At 40.1% G+C, this 20472-nt stretch overlaps 1 protein-coding gene across 1 annotated transcript; it reads left to right on the forward strand.

The window, feature by feature from the left end:
* Positions 1–2008: 2008 nt before the first annotated feature.
* Positions 2009–20395, forward strand: LOC308403188 (sortilin-like; the record flags this gene model as incomplete). Its single annotated transcript, XM_080892453.1, has 20 exons — positions 2009–2341; positions 8029–8091; positions 8171–8244; positions 8345–8447; positions 8813–8974; positions 9123–9196; positions 10152–10201; positions 10615–10742; positions 11770–11914; positions 12004–12159; positions 12254–12366; positions 12523–12625; positions 12710–12878; positions 12980–13164; positions 13253–13442; positions 14731–14847; positions 16153–16261; positions 17223–17335; positions 17439–17565; positions 17663–20395. The coding sequence occupies 20 exons, from the start codon at positions 2009–2011 to the stop codon at positions 17675–17677; spliced, it is 2529 nt and encodes an 842-aa protein (XP_080748579.1). The 3' UTR covers positions 17678–20395.
* Positions 20396–20472: the final 77 nt, after the last annotated feature.

Raw genomic sequence — 20472 nt, forward strand, 5'->3', positions numbered from 1 at the left:
TCTCTCAGTATCTGTACGTGTCTGTACAGGAGTCTGACCGGGACTTATAACTGAGTGGCAAGGGGGAAAAATGTGGGGGAGGAGTGGGAGGGGTATTTTTGTTACGAATCAGTACAATTAAACTGTTGTATTCAGAAAGTTGCCGACTCTTTGCAGTTTTTGTTTTTCTTGTCTTTCAACTATGGTATTTCAATAATATCTAATTAGTATTAGTAAACCGTATTGCAAACGCAGCGTAACTGGTTTAGTTTTGTGCTCATGATACCATACACATGTTAGCAAAAACTAAATTGAAGGCATCATCCTTTGTCAAAAAGGCCTGTTTATATACACAGTCTCCCATTTTCAGAGGCTCAGAATTAACTAAACAATTGGCAAGTGCTTTCATGACCAGGTTAGGCCTGCTCCCTTATTTGATGAGAAGTAATGCAGATGTAATGTCTTAAATTTATTCAAAGTATTGAATTTGTGTTTCATAACTTTTTACTAATATAAGTGAGGGATTCCATGACTAGGCTGAAAATCTAAAATAAACTGATCAGAGAGAGCAAAAAACCTTCGGAGCAGCCAAATTGGCAATCTGTTTCATGATTTAGAAGAAGGAATCCACTGATCAGTTCAGCAGGAACAGAAGGATTGAAAGACCACAGGAGACAGCTAAAGTGGATAATTATAGAATTATTTCCATTGTTTAAGAAAAATAACTTTACGAGTCAAGGACAGGCGCATCACTGTCAAGATCTGCAATCATGTTTTTATGATTGGAGAAGGAGTTTACAACAAGATTCAAAATGCTGATTATAAAAACAGGAAGGCTGGAAAAGACTTTTTTCTAGAAAGAGCCTGCACAGTTCTGGAAAAAATTCTTTGGACAGATGACTTTACCAGAATAATGGAAAGAGAAAAGTATGGAGGACAGAAACGGGTCATTATTTGAGGCATACTACATTATCTGACAAACATGGTGGAGGCAGTATTATGGCTTGGGTATGTGTGGCTGCTGATGGAAGCAGCAGGATTCTCAAGTATACAGGCCTATACACTCTGCTTATACTCCAAATGTTGAAAAACTGATTGGACGGTGCTTCACAACTGAATCGAAGAATAATGCGAAAGAAAGGTGGCTGATGTAAAAGCCTGCAGAGCATCTCGACCAGGAAGATACATGATACATGATGTCCATGGTTTCAAGACTTTACACCACAGGCGTCGAACTCCAGGCCTTGAGGGCCAGTGTCCTGCAGGTTTTAGATCTCACCCTGGGTCAACACACTTGAATCAAATGATTAGTTCATTACCAGGCCTGTGGAGAACTTCAAGACATGTTGAGGAGGTCATTTAGACATTTAAATCAGCTGAGTTGGATCAAGGACACATCTAAGACCTGCCGGACACTGGCCCTCGAGGCCTGGAGTTCGACACCTGTGCTTTACACAGTCACTGACTGCAAAAGATTTCATTCAAAACACTGAAAACAATCCTTGTATATTGTAATTATCTTAGTTTGGCTAATTAATTTTAAACCTCAGAAACAGGGTCTAAGTATAAAATGGCTGTAATTCCTCAACTGTTGATGCATTTTTTTTGTCAACTAATACAAAAAAGAAACCAAACAAATTTAAAATATATTTTTTGTATTAAAAAACTTAAGTTTTATTTTGAGGGATCTGTATGTAAGAACCTTCACTAGCTGTTTCACAATAAAAAGTGAAACTACCGCTGCTGTGCAAAAAAAAAAAGAGCGAGAGGGAGAGAGAAGGAAGCCGTGCTGTAGATTATTTGTTCTACTTTTCTATTTGCTTCTTGGAATCCCAAACAAATTCAGAGAAAATAATTCAACAACACTCAAAAGCGCTAGTAAGTTTTGCGCGGTCCTTCCACCAGGGGGCAGTTCAACCCCAGAAAAGGTGTGACACTCAGTCGAGAAAGATCGACGCCGTCCAATTATATCACAGGTTATTCTGGTCCCGACCAATCCGGTGCCGCGGTGGATGGGCCGCTGTGGAAGATGCTTTGGGTGATGAGGGGGGCATGTGCGGCCAACTGGTGGTGGGACAGTGAAGTTTCTCGCAGGAGTCTCGAGTTGGACACCGCTGGGTTCATAATGATCTCCGCATCTTGCATTTTGGCGCTCGGGCTGTTTTCGTCTGCGCTGGGCAAACATCAGTACGAAGGGGGAAAGTTTTCACATTTGAGGAGGCTGCAGGGGGAATTGGGTGGTGATGAGGAGCGACTTATTCCAGAGAGGAAGGAGCTACCGAAGCGCAGCGCAGGACTGAATGAACAGACATGTACAGCTTTGCCCGGAGTAGAGTCAGCCCTGCTGAACGACACCAGCACTGTAAGTGACTTCACACCCACAGTGACAGGATTACACGTGAGCTTATTCCTCACATGATGGAGTTGCTCGTAACATTTCCAAACATTTTCCTAACAGATGCACACAAGGAAAGATGTGAATCTTGCATATTAAACTGCTTCTAATTACTGAAGGGGTTTGTAGATTAGTCGATCAACCGATGGAAAGAAATTTTGATAGTCATTCAATCAAATAAAATTAACTCAATACGTTTAACTAACTTAAATGCTCATTAATTAATGTTGAGTATGTGAGTTCAGGACAGTTTGGGATAAAAAGAAAAAAAAAGACTAATACGATTATGTCAAAGATTTATTTAATAGAAAAACAAATAAAAATAGAGGACTATTAAATTTTTCTGTTATTAGTAAATCTGATATTGTTTAATCAATTATTATTTGATTTATAAATGTTTTTACAGGGATCTCCAGTTTGTTTGCTTCGAGCACCTGTATAAAACTTTAAGATGTACTTTTTACTGGCACACGGGACAATCAGTCCTTAAAAAGATTCCAAAGACTTACTGAATATCAAAATATTTGATATTGTGTATGATATTTATTTGTAACTAGTCAATAAACAAACAAAGAAAACGTGGAGAAGGTGAAAGTGGTTTAGTTAAGTAATCTGCCAGTTTCAGCCAGTTCTCCTATTTTTCTAGTTCTTTCTGTTGCAACCTTTTTTAATTGATCTGGATTAATGTAGGTCAGCGCTCCACATGTGTGGTGCTTGCTGACTCTGTGTTTTCATGCTCTGATGGACTAATGGTGCTGGGTGAATGGAGAATGTAACAGCATACAGTCATACGCATTTGACTGTGTTCCTCGTGTCTGGAGGGATCTTGGAAGAGCCGGCTGATAGCATACCTTTACTACCTCTTTGGAATCGCCATGAGATAGTGGAATGGTGGTAGGCATGAAGTACAGTTTTTTTCTTCTTTTTTTTATTCTCAGACAAACAACAACTGAGCATCCAACCAGAAGCACAATAACAACAAACTCATAAGAAGTTACAACAAAGCTCCACAGGATCATTTTCATGTTGTGTGTGTGTGTCTTAGTTGTGCATGTATTACTAATGCTGTGGGGGTCTTGAATCTCTTTATACATTGCGGGGACTTATCTTCCTTATGGGGACAAAAACACATCCATAATGTCAGCCACATGTTTTAAAGTTAGGGGTAGATTGTAAACCAGTGTATTGTCCTCTGAAATCATGGATACACCACTTTGGTGTGTGTGAAGGTAATAGGTGGTGTTACATCATTTCACTGAATGAAACACCTGGTCTTCTATCGACCGTGAAAATAATTCAGTGTGTTTTCAGAGAGCAGGCTCCTCCCTTCTCCTCCGGGCCTTTCTCCCTGACAAACATTCCCCACGTTCTTCTGCTAAACTTCATCTGATCTCCACTGTGGGCTGATGTCTGAGTTATCAGAGCTGCATGCTAGATCAGGAGGGGGAAAAGGATTTAGATCTGTATTATGCGCTCCTTATTTTCCAGATGGCTGTGTAAATTATCAGATCAGACACAGCTGACCTCCTTCTCTCTGTGCTCCTTTTTGTGGTTTTTGTAGACCTGGTAGACTACACAGGATGTGTTCTGTCAGCCAGCCCAAGCCTTAACGTATTTTCCCCGTTTGTGCGAGGTTCATTTAGCTGACTCAGGTTAACAAACTAGCTTGTTTTGTTTTTCTTTTCTTTTCCCCCCCCTTCTTCAGACTCTATCCTGTCTCCCGTTCCCTCAGGCCAAAAAGAACAAAACAAACAGGAAAAAAGTGCTCTGTCCTCAGGGTAGCTGGGGTGCAGCCAGCTGCTGGAGCACCAAGGAAAGCAGCAGAGCTGGTGTACCACATGGTGTGTGTCAGAAAGAAATCTGGCCTTGTTGATACACAGGGAACATACAAGAACGACAAAGTATAAATGAAGGAGGCACTGGTAGAACCCATGATCAACTTGCACTACTTCAGTGGAAAAATTAGCCTGCTGCATCTAATAGCATCAATCAAACATGCTGAATATGTATTTAACATAGCAGATATGTATTGATATGAAAACTTTCCTTACAGAGGGTGGTGCAGGCAAAGATGCTTGATTCCCGTGTTTACCATCCTCTCTGCACAGCCTGCAGCACATGTGGCAGAGTCCAGCTGTGTCTTCACATTAATCCGTTATTCAGTGAACTACGTTGTTAATGTAACAATGAAACTGATGCTACTTTATGTATATACTATATACAGTAAGCCCTTATTTAAAGACAGATATGTCAATATCTTATAGTTTTTACTTCCTTTGTTTCTACCAGCAAAAATGTGAAGGTTTAGCTGGATTTGGGCAGTTGATTAGTTTTTCATTATTCAGTTTATTATGGATACATAAATTATCAGAAGATCTAACAGTCTAGTCCACTGCTATCTATTTCATAGATCAGGCTGCCGTATCCATTTAAAGCCCAAATGATGAAATAATTGCCAGAAAATTTTAATTTCTTTTGAAAAAAACAAAAGACTCTTTGAAGCTTTTGACAGAAAAAAACCCCCCATTAATTTGACTATATGAACTTCAGTTTGCATTTTATTTGCCACATCCAGCATTTTTTTTTTTTTTTTTTTTTAATTCTGCAGTTTAGGTTTTTTGGTGAGGAAAACAAAGACTGGTGATGCAGAAGTCTCAAAAACTCAAGTATCAAATATGATATGATAGGTCTTCCATTTTTTTTTTAGCATGCTAACATTTAGTGTTGGAGCCAACAGATGACAGATTGGCATTGCCATCTGACGAGCCATGCTGCTAGCCTGGAAAGAAAAACATGAAAAAGACCAAACAAAAAGATTTTGATGTGCTGCCCAAGCAGCTAATTATTTGAGAGATTAAAATTTCGCTCATAGACTTAAAATGGGCAATAATCATGATTTTTTTTTAATCACTTTGTAAATGTATTAGTTAAAAATTAATTAGCATTAATTTTTTCTTCTTTTCTGGTATTCCTGGAGAATAAGAATCTAGCAAACAGCTTGGAACTCAAATCGTAGTCGAACAGCAGAGGCTTGCAACGCTGCTTCATGTGTGAGATCAGAGCCTCAGCATTTGACCTCCTTCTGAAGTTTTATGCGTGTAAACATTGCTGAAGCAGAGAGAATAAGGAGCTCATTGTGTTGCCTTTTCTGTGAGAGGACTTTACTGTGCTCCCACCCACAGACTGTGTGTTATTGAGTCTGCTTGTATAGATGTTTGTATGTGTCTATTTGTGATGTACACTCCAGAAGTTTTGTTGTTACTGAACTAAATGCCAGATTCGGGAGGTTAGAGAAGCCTTTACAGAGCAGCTCTGGACCCTTAAATCCAACATGAGACACAGCATGAGGTCATGTCTGGTATGTGAGGCCATGTTCAACTGGTTCAGGCATATCTTCATTTTTACATACATGATGTTAATTCCTACATTTAGATGTCTATCTTGGCCCGTGATAATCTTATAGAGGAGATTATAAATCTGAGGAGTTTTCACTTCCTGGTTAAATACTAGGTAAAAAACAAAAAAAGACAACCTATGATATAAATGCAGTGTTTGATCGTTTAGGTGTGTGTACTGCAGCTGGGCAAGTCAGCTTTAGTCCATATAGAGTTTCAGAGAAACCGATGTGGAAAGTGTCCCACTGGTTTAAATTTAACACAGGTGTGATAGCAACTGGCAGAAACATTTGCAAAGACTTAGTATTAGGACAAGACATGACTTAAATTTCATATTGTTTAGTTTGAAATGATCATAATATTTTACATTTTATGATATGACTCCTCTGCTTACCTTATATTCTCATGCTCTGCTGTGATTGTACAGTCATTTATGTCCTCCTCAGGATGAATTATATTAACTTTGTTGATTTTAGCATTGGTAGTCATCCCGCATTTCAGTTTCTACAATTATGTTGATTTTGAGCAAGATACCAGCACAGCTAATGACATTCCCATCAGCCTCAGCTCTTCTTGTATTTGCATGGTTTGAAAACTCTGCTTGTTATTAGTGGCATTGCTGGCATTTTTAGCATGTTCACAAGCATTTATCTCAAAGCATTACTTTGCTATAAGCTCCTGTAGCCTCTTCAGTAGTTTTTAACATGACTCAGTGCAGTGATAAGTCCAACCTTACTGCTTCCACAGGAATTAAGAGGGTAAGTAGCAGTAGCCAGCTGCTGCTAATCCAATGCCCTTGATTAGATGATCATCAGCAAGTGTGAACACTTCGATTAAAAACACAAGTTTTTGCAGCTTATTGGTCTGGAGCATGCAAGGGTGTATTAAAGCAACCCCACAGTCTTCACAAGAGTGGACTTCCAAGTAAATTTAGACTCTCCATGTTATGATCCATGAACTACTCTTTATACCAGAGTATTCTAGAGTGAAACGTGAGGCCATCTGTCCAACAGCTTGGCCGAAACTGGGTCATGCAACAGGACAATTATCCAAGGCACAGGGGCGAATGTACAACCAAATGGCTGAAAAAGAAAAGAATCAAGGTGTTGCAATGGTCCAGTCAAAGTCCTTAAGAGAGCTGTGCATCAGTTCAAACCTCAATAAACTGAAGCAACACTATAACGAAGACTGGGAAGTGGGAGGAGTACTTTTCATAGAGTCCTCTGAAAACTTTGCCTTGGTTGTCTGGGAAAATTTAAGTATGTGTGTGTACTCTATATGTACATATTTATATTCATATCTGCTTATTTAATCCTTATTCGCATTATCTAATAGTATCATAAATTGTGTTAAGGTGATTAAAAAAACTAACGATATACTTAGAATGCTAATACTTGTAGCTGTGTAGTCTCATTAAAACATGTCTAGTGGAGCATATGCTAATAGTTTTGCTTTCTTATATCTCGTAAAAATCTTTAAAGTCTTGACATTTAACCTGTAGGTTCAAGCTAGAGAGTGAGTTTTGGGGAGGACAGCACATATGACTTTTTAAAAAAACTGACCAATAGGATGAAAAGAGGATTGCAAACGGGGTTGTAAAATAGTTATACGATCAAAATAGGAACAGATGGATGCAGGAGGCATACGGCAGGCGTGACCATCTTCTGTGGCTTTATGGACACAGACGCTTTTGGGCTGTACTCACCTTGAAAACATCTTTGTCCCTCCAGCTAAAGAGAGGAGGGGAGTAACCTGCTCCCTCAGACTCCAAACATTGTGGGCTGTGGCTAGAGACCAAACACTTGAGCTTCAGTCGGGATGAATGAAGAGGAATGTTGTTTTTCTGTCAGAGTTGGGAAATAGTAGTTCTGCTCCCTCCGTGCCTCTAATATTATGTCACACCTGTTCCTTTTATTTTGAACTTTGAGTCTTTCGGGGCTTGAGGAATGTATTAGTAAGTGACTGTTAAGGTAAACACCGGAAAAATTGGCTACATTCAGCCTTAATGTCTGTCATGTGTTTGAGAGAGTGTTCTTGCTGCGTTCGAGACATTAGCAAAGTGTGTTGTTCTCTGGCTTCGTCTTTGTGATTTACACAGGAATGTAGGTCACACAGGCAGAGTGCATCCAAATGACCGAGCTGCTTTGGACAGTATGGAAAATTCAAGCTGTCCTCTCCGTTCATGTGTCTAGTTTTTAGTAAACAGCAGTGTTTTCTGTATTTTCACTAAAATGTCTTCTTTTTTTCCCTCCCTTTCAGTTCACGTTCAAGGTGCAGACATTGGGTTCACTGTCTTTAGCCTGGGTGGGCAATGGATCAGGGGTGAGTTCATGTGTATGACAATATATAACTCCAAGATGATGCTTGATTTCTGTGTAACTCCATTCATCTCTCACCCCAGGTGCTGCTGGTGTTGACAACCTTTCAGGTGCCTTTGTTCATGATCCGCTTCGGCCAGTCTAACCTTTACAGGAGGTGAGAAGTGCCTCGCTGCTGGTTTGGTTTAGTGGCTTTATTAAACTTTTACTAATTACAGTGGTCTGAGGGTCTAACTGCAACCTTGTCTGTGTGTCAGTGAAGACTATGGGAAGACGTTCAAAGACGTGACTCATCTGATTAACCACACCTTCATCCAGACAGAGTTTGGCATCGCTATCAGTCCAGACCACTCAGGGAAGGTGAGTGATTCTTTAAAAGAGTCAGTACATGCAGTGCAATACGATGAAGTATCCTCAAAGGTTTTTGCAGTTGTGGATCATTTCTCATCTACTTGTGTTTTCAGTAAAACAGCACAATTTCCTCAGTTCTTCTGTTGTTTACATCTAAAGAAAACAGTAAATAAATGTCAGTTGTAATCCTCTGATTCACAGGTGGCATCTCCAAAATGTTTATTTGATCTGATAATCCACTGACATAAAATGAAGAAAAGCAACGAATCCCCACCTGAATAATGTTCAGTGCTTTGGTTTGATTTAAATGTGTTTTCTCTCTCATCAGCTACGTGACCGATTGATTTAACTCTGGCTCTTTTGTTTGGCATCAGGTGATCCTGAGCGGTGATGTGTCCGACGTCGGGGGTTTTCGGCTGTTTCGCTCGCAGGACTTTGGACTGACCTTTGTTTCCACCGACCTGCCATTTGAGCCCCTCATTCAGATCCTGTACAACCCCGGGGACTGCAACAAACTTCTGACACTCAGTATCATGGTATATAGTCAGGGATTTGGAGTTTCAATAAAAGAAAACCTCTCTTCTCCTGAAGTGAACCATTTCCTAATTTCTCAATTAGGAATGGGTAAATACTAAAAAATAAACATGTACTCCCTTTTTACTGACAAAGCTTTTTTCTTTTAAGATGGACCTGTGGTTGTCTGAGGACTTTGGTGCCACCTGGAGGAAGATCCACGACAGTGTGTGTTTGGTCAGATGGTAAGAACTGACCTCCCCATCAGATTGATGTTAAAGTATAATTAAGGACAGGGGAGACAATCTGGACAGGTGAGGGGTGTGAACCTTACCTTTGGCCTTTTTTTTTCTTAGAGACTTTCCCTCAACTTTAATGAAAGTGACATATAAACATAAAGCAGTGCGCGCTTCCTTTAGACAGGATTCCTGCTCTCTGTTTCTGAGCCAAGAGTGAATTTCGGGCCCAGGTTAAAGGCCACTGGTGCTTACACATAAAATAAATGTTTCTCATAAAACACAAGTTTCCATCACTGACAGGCACATTTGTCCGTGTGGGTTTACAAACAGTCAACATGTACGTCTTTGCTTTTGGTAAAAATAGGAGTGTGTGTGTTCTTTGTCCATTGTTGTTTTTCCAGCTGCTTTCCTCACCACAGTCTGTATCCCCCATCCTGACTCTGGTTTTATTTGAACACCAGAGTTCACATGAGGTTGCGGTGTCAGCCTGCGGTTGTTAGCGCTGCATTGTGGGAAGATTGTGATAGCTCTGTGTGACCACAGCTGTCATTTAGGCCTCAACCTAAATTGACTGCAGAGCCAGGGAGCTGAGGTTGCTGTCAGACTGAATCATGAGTCAGCAGTGGCATTCTTATTCAGCCCGCAGTTGAACCAGAATCTGTGCAGTGTGAAAACCTTCATCTTGTTTGGCAGCGAACAAAACCCGACAGAACTTGTGGGGGGTGTCTGTGTGTGTGTGTGTGTGTGTGTGGGGGGGGGGGGGGGTAACCAAGGTAACCAGGGTTGATGTCTGCCTTGCTCACACCAGCACTTTAAAACCATAACCATAATCTGCAATTTATATAAGTTCCAAAAGTGGATCTACATTTGATTTACAGATGTTAAACAATGTTAGCGCAATTAGATCTTTCCCTCCGCCGTCTGCTTCTACCCGATTATGGTTTGTTTTTCTCACACACAGGGGTCCAAAGAATAGCATCTACTTTACCACAAACAACAACGGATCATGCAGTAAGTGAAGATAACACCATCCCTCCACAGAAGCCCTTTCAGACATGCACTCCTTTTATGAATCCACACCACCTGAATGTGTCGTATCCGAACGCGGACCCAGGTTTATCGTTCCTTAAAAGTTGTGCCTTGTTGTTGACAGTCATGAGTTACTTTCAACTTGGCAGTCTAAACCAAATGGATTCTTACACACGAATAGATCCACACAGTATAAAAAGTTTCTCGTATTTCAGTATTTATTTCATGATTTATTTCCAATCAAGAAATTCCATCTATGTGCAACTCAATCCATTCCTTTAACAGACTTATTAAAGCAGCAGAGATATGTATCCCCACTTTATGTGGGTAAAGCGCTATATTAACACGTTCAATGATAACTAACTTCACTAACTTCACCTTTTTTTTTCTGTCAGATGACAAAGGCATGTTACATCTACGAAAGACATTCGACTACGGTAAAAGTTTCCACACCATTGCAACGAGAGTTTACTCATTTGTACTTGGAGGAAGATTTGTTTTCGCCTCCATCATGACTGGCACGGTACGTCTGTGTGTGTGCGCGCACCTTTGTACCTTTATTCTTTAAGAGCTGAGTGTGTTTGTTTTGTGAACAGACATTGCATTTTTGCAGTCTGTGTATTTAGTGGCATTGGGTGTAGTTGTTTATTTGTACACCCATTTTCTTCTTCTTCTTCTTCTTCTTTCTATGCTTTCTTTACTCAGTTTGCAAAACAAAAATACATCTTCTCACTTAAAGCGTTCAAATAGTTTGTGACATCTGGCATTAATGTTCAGTCTGTATCTGGATATCCTATCTGGGTAACTAAACACAGATACAGGAAATCTTTCATACCTCATGCAATAACTATTTGTTATACAATACATCTGTCTGGCAAAGAGTCATCTGCTCTTTAATTTTATAGCATAGCATAGCATCTTTATTTATAATGCACTTTACATTATGACTTTATTGTCTTTTAAAACGATCTTTTTCCTGCATGGATATTAAAATATTTGATTTTACTTGCTATATATTATTATTAGTTGTCTTATAAATATTATTTATAGCTTGTCTCTACTCAAAATCGCATGCTTGTAGTGTAAATGCTTGGATTGTGACTGGAATGCAGTTTGTTTAGTGTGACTGTATCTGGAGTTGGCCTGGCCCACATTCTTAAGATGATGATCTGCTCACACAAAGTTGAAAGGCCGTCTACATCTTCCTCCTGGCTTAGCTTTCAAGATAAAAGCACAGTTTTATAAACGTATTTCCAACGATGCTTTGCTTGACTGGGAATACAGTATAAGCCATGCATGCAGAGGAATTTACTCACACTCCTTGAACTCACATATTTCATGTAGAATTTAATGTTTTAATGTCTGGTGTAAAGGCAAATAAAAGAGACAGACTGGGTGTCTTTAATAATACGGGGTGTAGGCGATGAGCATATACTGTATAACCAACAGTGTCATACAGGTGCCTGGATTTTGGTGTAATGATTCCCACTAAAAGTAGCATAAATACACCTTCTGTGCAGTAATTGTGTCTGTGAATGTGTGTGTGACAGAGTACAGAGCGTATGATCCACGTCTCAGTAGATGGCGGCGAGACGTGGAACATGGCTCAGCTTCCTACAGTCACCCACGAGCAGTTTTATTCCATCCTGGCAGCCAATCAGGACGTGATCTTCATGCACGTGGATGACCCCGGTGGTAAGAACTGGTGCTGATGATGATTTCTCTTCTGCTATCAGTTAACATATCCAAGTGTATAATCCAGACGTGTGTTCTGTGCGGGGCAGACTCTGGTGTTGGAACCATCTATGTGTCAGATGACAGAGGAACTGTGTTCTCCAAGTCTCTGGAGCGCCACCTCTACACAACCACAGGAAGTGACACTGACTTCACTGTCATCCATTCACTCAGGGGCGTCTACATGACCAGTGTGCTCGCAGACGGTCAGTTAACACACTAGTTAAATGTAGAAAATGTGAAAATTATCTTCTGCTAGGAATTTAAGTGAATTTTGAATCCATCATGTTTGTTTTGCAGATGGCACAGTGGAGACTGTAATCACCTATGACCAAGGAGCAAAGTGGCAGAGGCTGCGCAGACCAGAGAACAGCCACTGTAACACTGACACCTCTACCAACAGACCTAACAGAGTGAGACACACAGACACAAGTATTGGAGTATATTTTTATTAGGATGTGGTCGCATGTGACCTCTTGTAATGCCCCAAAATGAACTCTTTCAAACGGATTTAATTTCTCAGTACGAGCCAGTGTGTAAACATTGTTTTCATCACTGTGTCTTTACAGTGCAGGCTACACATCCACGCCTCCTACAGCACCACCATGAAGATGAACGTCCCCATGCTTCCTCTCTCACAGCCCAGTGCAGTGGGCCTCATTCTGGCCCACGGTAAGACACACCAAGCCACCAAATTCTTTCAGTGCAATCAGTTTTACTGAATGTTTCTTGATAGTCTCCCTCCCTTTTCTCCAGGCAGTGTTGAAGATGCAGATTCAGTTCTTTTCCCTGATGTGTATGTGTCTGATGATGGGGGCTACTCATGGATGTTGGCCCTCAAGGGACCCCATCATTATGCTATACTGGACTCAGGAGGCCTGCTGGTGGCTGTGGAGCACACTAACTTACCTGTCAGCCAGATAAAGTGCGAACAACTGTTAAACACTGTCTAGCATTTTGTGACATATATGTAAGTGTTTGTGTGCGTCACTTTTGCAGCTAATGTTTTTTTTAACCACCCGTCAGGTTTTCCACAGATGAAGGACAGTGCTGGCATACATATAACTTCACCAATGACCCACTTCACTTCAGTGGCATGGACAGTGAGCCTGGCTCTCGCTCCATGAACGTCAGCCTGTGGGGCTACAGGAAGGACTTCAGTAAATGGGTGGTGATCACTATAGACTTCAGGAAGCTCCTCACCAGAGACTGTGAGTAAGGCACAGAGGATGGCGATGTTTGTGCAGCATTACAGCAAGTGTGTTTTCACTATGATAATGTGCGTGTTTGCTTTTGCAGGCACAGAAGGAGACTACGTGCAGTGGCTGGCTCACTCTTCAGACACCACTGGTTCTAATGATGGCTGTTTGCTGGGCTATAAAGAGACCTTCTTACGCCTGAGGAAAGGCTCTGTTTGCTGGAACGGGAGGGACTATGCAGTCACCAAGAGGCTGTCCCCCTGTCCATGTACACTGGATGATTATCACTGGTATCTCCTTGTTCACTTCATCTCCTTTTGTGCAAGTGATTGGTGTAATAGATGAACTTGTGACTTTATTATGGTATTCTTGAAACTGGATTTTGATTTTTACATAAGAAGATTGTGGGGTATACATTATATTTGTAGAAATGCTCTTTATGCATGACTTTTTCCTTCAACACATTATTTATTCTGCTATTCAGTCTCTCTACTAGTTCAAAATACACTGTGGACAAAAGTATTGGAACACGTACACATCAAACCCACAGGAACCTTTATGACATCCATTTCTAATTCCAAAGGCATTAATATGAAGTTGGACTATAGCTATAACAGCTTCCACTCTTCTGGGAAGGCTTTCTACAGCATTTTTGGAATGTGTGTGGGAATTTTTGCCCATTCATCCAGAATGGCATTTATAAGCTCAGATGTTGGTAAAGAGGACCTGGCTTTTAATCTCTTTTCTAGTTCAACCCAAAGGTGGTGTTCAATGGGTTTGAGGTCAGGGCTCTGTCTGGACCAGTCAAATTCTTCCACACCAAACTCATCCAGCCATGTCTTTATGAACCTTGCTTTGTGCACAGGCGCGCAGTCATCCTGGAAAGAAGGGGTTTTTCCATAACTGTTCCCACAAAGCTGTAAGGAGAGAATTTTCAAAAATATCTTGGTAAGCTGAAGCATTTAGATTTATCTTCACTGAACATGTTTCTACTGATCCAGAGTCCAGTGACAACGTGCTCCATCCAATGCTTTGGATTGCTCCTGGGGATGTAAAGCTTGCATGTAGCTGCTGATCAGCTGCCATGAAGCTCCCAGCGCACAGCTTTTGTGCTGATGTTAATGACAGAAGAGGTTTGGACCTGTGCAGTTATTTAGTCAGTAGAATACTGGTGACTTTTACACCTCAACATCCAGTCTGTAACTGTACCTGTGACTTGCTGTGGTTCCTAATTGCTTCCACTTTGCAATAATATCACTTACATGTGATCGTGGAATGTCTAGAAGGGAAGAAATTTTATGAACTGACTATTACAGTACCACTCTCAAATACAGTGAGATCACTCTTCCACAAATGTGTAAATGTAGACTGCATGGCTAGGTGTTTGCTTTTCTACACCAGTGGGACTGAATAAAATACTGGAATACAGTGATAAACAAGTGTGGCCCAATATTTTTGTCCATATAGTCTAAATTTGATCTATCTTATCTTATTTGCATATTTGACAGTTCAATGAATCTTCAGCTTTTTGCATTCAACAGTGCATTAGTGTAGAAATGACACAGCTTTGTGTTGCAGTGATTTTGGGTATTACCGACCAGAGAACAGCTCAGAGTGTGTGGAGCAGGAAGAGTTGAAGGACCGTCCTTTGGAGTTCTGTTTAAATGGGACCACTGAACAGCTGCAGACCAGTGGGTGAGGACATTTGACATTTTTACCCCCCCCCCCCAAAAAAACCAAAACCTCTTACTAACCAAGATACATTATGCATTATAATTATAATACACATTTTGCATATTACACATACTATCCCTGTGCCTGAGATGCACAAACCATTTTTACACATCCACAACACCCCTGAACTCTTCTTGGACTCACCTGGCATGTGTGAAATGCAACGTCCAAGGCAATCAGATCATTTTTGGGGGGGTTCGGCTATGTACTGATATTTTTGTTTTTGTGGTACAGCTTGTGATCTTTGCTCAATCCAGCATGAAAGTTAAAAGAAAATAGCATTTTCTTCATTTCTGTGATTATGAATTTAACGTTAAAAAGTATTGTGTTTTATTTTAGCAATGGGGAGGAATATAATTATATACCATATTTACTAATCAAAAACACACACTCTCGATTATATACTCCCTTTGTTCTGCTTGTCTGTCTGTCTGTGAGCAGTCTAGCATCCACTTTTCAAGATATCATGTTTTTTGTGAGCCTAGATAGAAATAAGAGCTTGAGCTTATTTAATTTAAATAATTTAACATTTAAAATTAAAATAAAAGTCAAAGCTTAACTGGTGAGAAAAATGTCAGGAAACCATATCAAGTGATATATCAGATGAAAAGGCATGGAGAGAGCTGTACAACACACTTGTTGTAATAAAAACATCATAAAACATCAGTTTTTAGAATAGCCAACTGTCTCTGATTTCAGTCTGCTAGAAAAATGGCATGAAAGTGGGTCAATGGGCCTGCAAATCTTAGATGGAGAAGCAGAAAATATTCTAAAAATTTGATGATTTGAGTTGTTGAAAACACATATTTAACTAAATTATTTTCTGAGTTATTAGTTGTGTTCTTTTAGACAGGACAATCTATCTATCTAATATCTTAAAGCAGCATGAAAACTGAATGAAAACGCAATTTTCTTCATTTCTGTGTTCAGATATCGTCACTAGGTGTCATTTGCACTTTGAAGTTTTTTTATTAATGTGTCAGAAAGGACAGCTGGGGAAAAAAATCCAGACCTCGTTCTTCCAGAATTGTAACAAAGTTCTTGTGCAAAAGCAGGTCCATTTACAAACAGACACTTCAGGAACTGTTGGTGTCCATGCTTCAAGACAGGATTTTCTAAATGGCCATTCTTTTTCCCACTTTTTTTGTGTTTGTTAATCTCCCTCCACTGTTGTCAGGAATAATATTTTGAGTTGTTCTGCTGTAACTGATGTCCTTTTCTTTGAATTTTGTCTCGCCTTACATATATCTGTCCCTCCTTTTCAAGCTACCGGAAGATTCCCAGCAGCCAGTGCGAGGGAGGTTTCCAACCAGTTAGGAAAGAGACGGACTTGAGGAAGATGTGCACCAGCAACGCTCTTATTCCTTATTCCCTAGTGAGTTCTGCTTATTCTGAAATGCAGGCTGTGCACGTTAGTATATAGACTTATTGGGACAAAATGAAAGTTAAGGAAGGGTCTGATCTTCAGCATGGTCAGCACTGGAGGTGTGAAATGGCTAATCACGTAGCAGCTTGAGTCGAGCTTTTGATCAAATGTAGTAAAAATGTGAAAATTTTAACATCTGTTAACAGAAAGTGTAAATTGATGTTTCTCTTCACTATTGAAACACACATATTTAGAGTTTAGAGGTAAATGGAGATACAGACTGATGAAGAGCAGAACATTTTTTGATGAGACGTAACAGCCATAAACTTTACCACTTCCCCCAAAAGTCTGTCTAATCTTTTATTAGTACATGTAAGCGTTCTAAAGTGATTCCTCTGCCAGTTTGACCTACAAGAGTCACTTTTTCATGCTTTCTTTTGGTGACTCTTATCGAATGAATGGCATTAAACCGCAGGCTCGTTAACTAACTGAAAAGGAAAGAAGGGGAAAAACAGCACAGGGGAAAAAAAGTTAAGTCTTGTGGTGTCACAGAATCATTTTTTGCAAACAGCATGATGGCATTGTAAAATGACTTACTCAGTGATTTCAGACTCCAGTGTTGTTGTCATTTCCAAAGCAAGATGTCGTCAAGCCAGTGTAACAGAAAATGAGGCGGTGCAGTGGGCAAAATCATTTGTGTTTGCTTTTTGAATGAATTTAAGGAGCATTATTGCTCATCATTGTTCTACAGATCTAATTGAGTTTCATGCTTTGTGAATGTTTTAAATCTATAAAACGGATGTGTGTATTTTCCTTTTTTGTTTTGATCCTTTACCTTTTCCTTACTAAAAAGTTTGTTTTTGTTTACTTTTTAAAAGACACTTCGGAAGCCCAAATAACGTATAAACTGTAGGCCGAGGAACCTAGTGCACTGCGTTGCATATTTAAACTTTTCCCGTCTCTTGAACAGATTGAAAACAGTTCAACGAATACTGCTCTCATAGTCATGGTCGTCATAGCGATCCTCCTGACAAGCGCTGTCGCAGGTGTTTGGCTGGTTAAGAAATATGTCTGTGGAGGACGGTGGGTTACTTTCTTTTCTTTTTCACCCTTTGCAGCCGCAGTAATAAATGATGCACTCACATCTCTTCGGTTTCTTCCTAATATGGACTTTTGTCCTCATCAGGTTCCTCGTGCACCGTTACTCTGTTATGAGGGAACATGCTGAAGCTAACAAAATAGAAGGAGTGGATGATGTGGACCCCCACTACATGGAGACAGGAAAAGCACAGTACAATGAGGACTCGGATCAGGTAGATGTTGTGTAAAGGGCCCCTTATATTTATTAGTTTTACCTAAAACGCTGTGATTATCTAAAAACACTGTTATACTGTTTGTGTCTCCCCATAGGACCTTTTAGAATAAGATTTCTTCCCACTCAAAGGCTCTTCAGACTAAATCTAAAGCAGTCTTTCATGATGCCTGGGCATTCCTGTTGCTCCCACATGCTGATTAACATCTGCTTCTCACTTCTCGCTATCCCCTGGAGGCCGGAGGACTCAGCAGCAGCGGGGCGACTTCCTATATTGCTTCCTTGTACCGGCTGAGACTCCCAGCAAATAGGCGCACTGGTGATTTTGGGAGGGGACAGAAGAAAGCCTCTGGGATCCCCGGAGAGCTTTTGTTCTCTCTGTCACAGAAAATTCTGTAAAGACCTTTGAGCGTGAAAATGTGCTCCATTGTGCTCTGTATGTTTCCTTTCATGATGACCTGAGAAGAGACCGCGTTGCACTGCACAAGCACCATGCAGCTGCTACAGCTTGGACATGTGGGTGCACAGAATGTTTTATTAAGAGCTGGGAAACATGGGAGAAACAGGACACAGAAAATAATCAGTATTTTAGCTCAGAGTTTTCATCTGCTGTCAGTTAAGTAGTTTTTGTACTCTGTACATTTAAAACTTTAGGATCCTGTCCTTGTGTTCATGGTGGGCCACTTTATATGTTTCGCTAATCGCTAAAATGAAGCAATAACATAATTTTTTGTTCCTCATTTTGTCACAGGTTTTGGGAAATTGGGGTTTTGTATTTGATACTAACTCCTGTGAACAGTGGTACCTATTTTTAATAGTCTTTTTCTTTCAACCATACTGTCTGGACCTATGAAGATAAAAACTGGCCAGAATCGCTTAATGCACTAGAAATTGTAAGACTCAAATTGGTGATTGGAATTGGCTTTTTTTAAGGAGAACCTTTCATCTTTTGTTAGGTACCAGATAATGTGTCAAAGTTAATGTAGTTCTTGCTTTTAAAACATGTTCTCCTAGTTCAGTGTGCAAATAATGGATATTAAAAACCAGAAGCTGCTGTGCTACTGGGATTTTCCTGCACAACCATTCCTTCACAGAGAATGGTCTGAAAAAGAGAAAATATGCAGTTAGTAAGTTTTCTTGGTGGAGATTTCTTGTTGATGTCAGAGGAGCTTTGAGCTGACAGGATTCCAACAGTAACTCAAATAACCATTCGTTACAACCAAGGTATGCGGAAGAGCATCTCTGAATGTACCACCCACTACACAGCAGATGGGCTACAGCAGCGGAAGACCAGACTGCTGTCAGCTAAGAACAGGAAGTGGAGGGTATATCTGCATAGGATCACAGGTATTAGACAACAGCAGATTGTTGCAGACCAGGCATCAACAATCTGCTGTTGCCTGGACTGATGAGTCTCAGTTTCTGTTGTGACAATCAGATAGGGTCAGAAACAACGGGAAACCACGGATCCATCCTGCCTTTTATCATCAGTTTGGGATGGTGGTGGTGTAATGGTGTGGTGGATATTTTTCTTGGCACACTTGTAGACCACACCACAGTGCATTCTTCCCATGGCTGCTTCCAGCTCAATAACGTCATGTTACAAAGCTCAAATCTTCCCAAACTGGTTTCTTGAACACGAGAAAGAGTCCACTGTACTCAAATGGCCTCCACAGACACTAGATTACAATACAGCACCTCTTACACAATTTAAACAATCTATTACGTATATAAACTGTAGTAAACAAGAGTAAACGATTTTAGTCCTTCATTTTTAGTGCCTAGTGAAACCCAGCCCAACACAGTCATTATTTTTCACTCTCCTGCGAGTGTGGTGAAAATGAAAGATTTGAATTATTGCCAAAGCACTTTTAATGGATATTTTTCAAACATAAAAACTTATGCTCATCCAAACCCTTTACTTGAACTTCTATGATATTTTTGTTTAACAGGATGCGCCAGTACATTGCTGTTTGTTTGTTTGTATTTCACTGACATTTCAGCCAGGCATAATCAGCAAATAAATAACGATAGTGGTTTTAAAAAGAAGTGCAAACATTTCTATAATCATCTGATATCAGCGCAACACAAAACATAACCTCACTTTTTGTTCACAATAACAGTGTATTAAGATTAATGGTGCCTGGTGACCGTAAGGAGCGCTTGCTTTATAAAATTAATAATAATAATAATGATAATAATAATAATAATAATAATAATAATGGATACTTTATTGATCCCCATGGGGAAATTACTTGTTTTTTCTCTGCATTTGACCCATTCACTACACCTGTGTCCCAGTACGCATGTCTGTGTAATATCAAGTGTTTTAGCTGGTATGTTGGCTGGCTGCCTTTTTTATTATCTGCGATGGAAGAAGTATAACATTTGACACACATGTAGGGCTTATGGCTAATGCTTGTATTCTCCAGCAGATGCAATACCACCCCAGCAAATAAGCTATTGCAATAAGCTGGCCTAATACTGAGGCATAACTCAAGGATCGTTTGGTGGACTTTGTCAGATATGAAAGCAGGTTTTTAATGCTTGATCCTTCTTGATTTACTTAACTGTCAGTAAGAACAAGCCCAGCTGTCTCCTGTATTTAATGATTTATTATTGCACTACGTCTACAGATGTGTGATGTTGCGTGTGTTCTAGTCCTTGTGTGTTTTGTAAAATATCAGGGGCCAAGATGGGTGACATTCTTTCCATCTCGTTTTCTCCGCTGTCTGTTTGCTGGGATGAGTAACTCTGGATTCAATATTCTGTCGAGCAGATGTTTTTATAACAATGTTTGCATTTATAGACTGAAATAATACTCTCTTTTACATCTGTGCTCTTGTGCTGGAGTTTTCTTCAACACAACACAAAGTACATAGAAAAAATTACAGTACTTTAGCAGCAA

Source organism: Rhamphochromis sp. 'chilingali' (assembly GCF_963969265.1).
Source record: "Rhamphochromis sp. 'chilingali' genome assembly, chromosome: 9".
NCBI lineage: Eukaryota > Metazoa > Chordata > Actinopteri > Cichliformes > Cichlidae > Rhamphochromis > Rhamphochromis sp. 'chilingali'.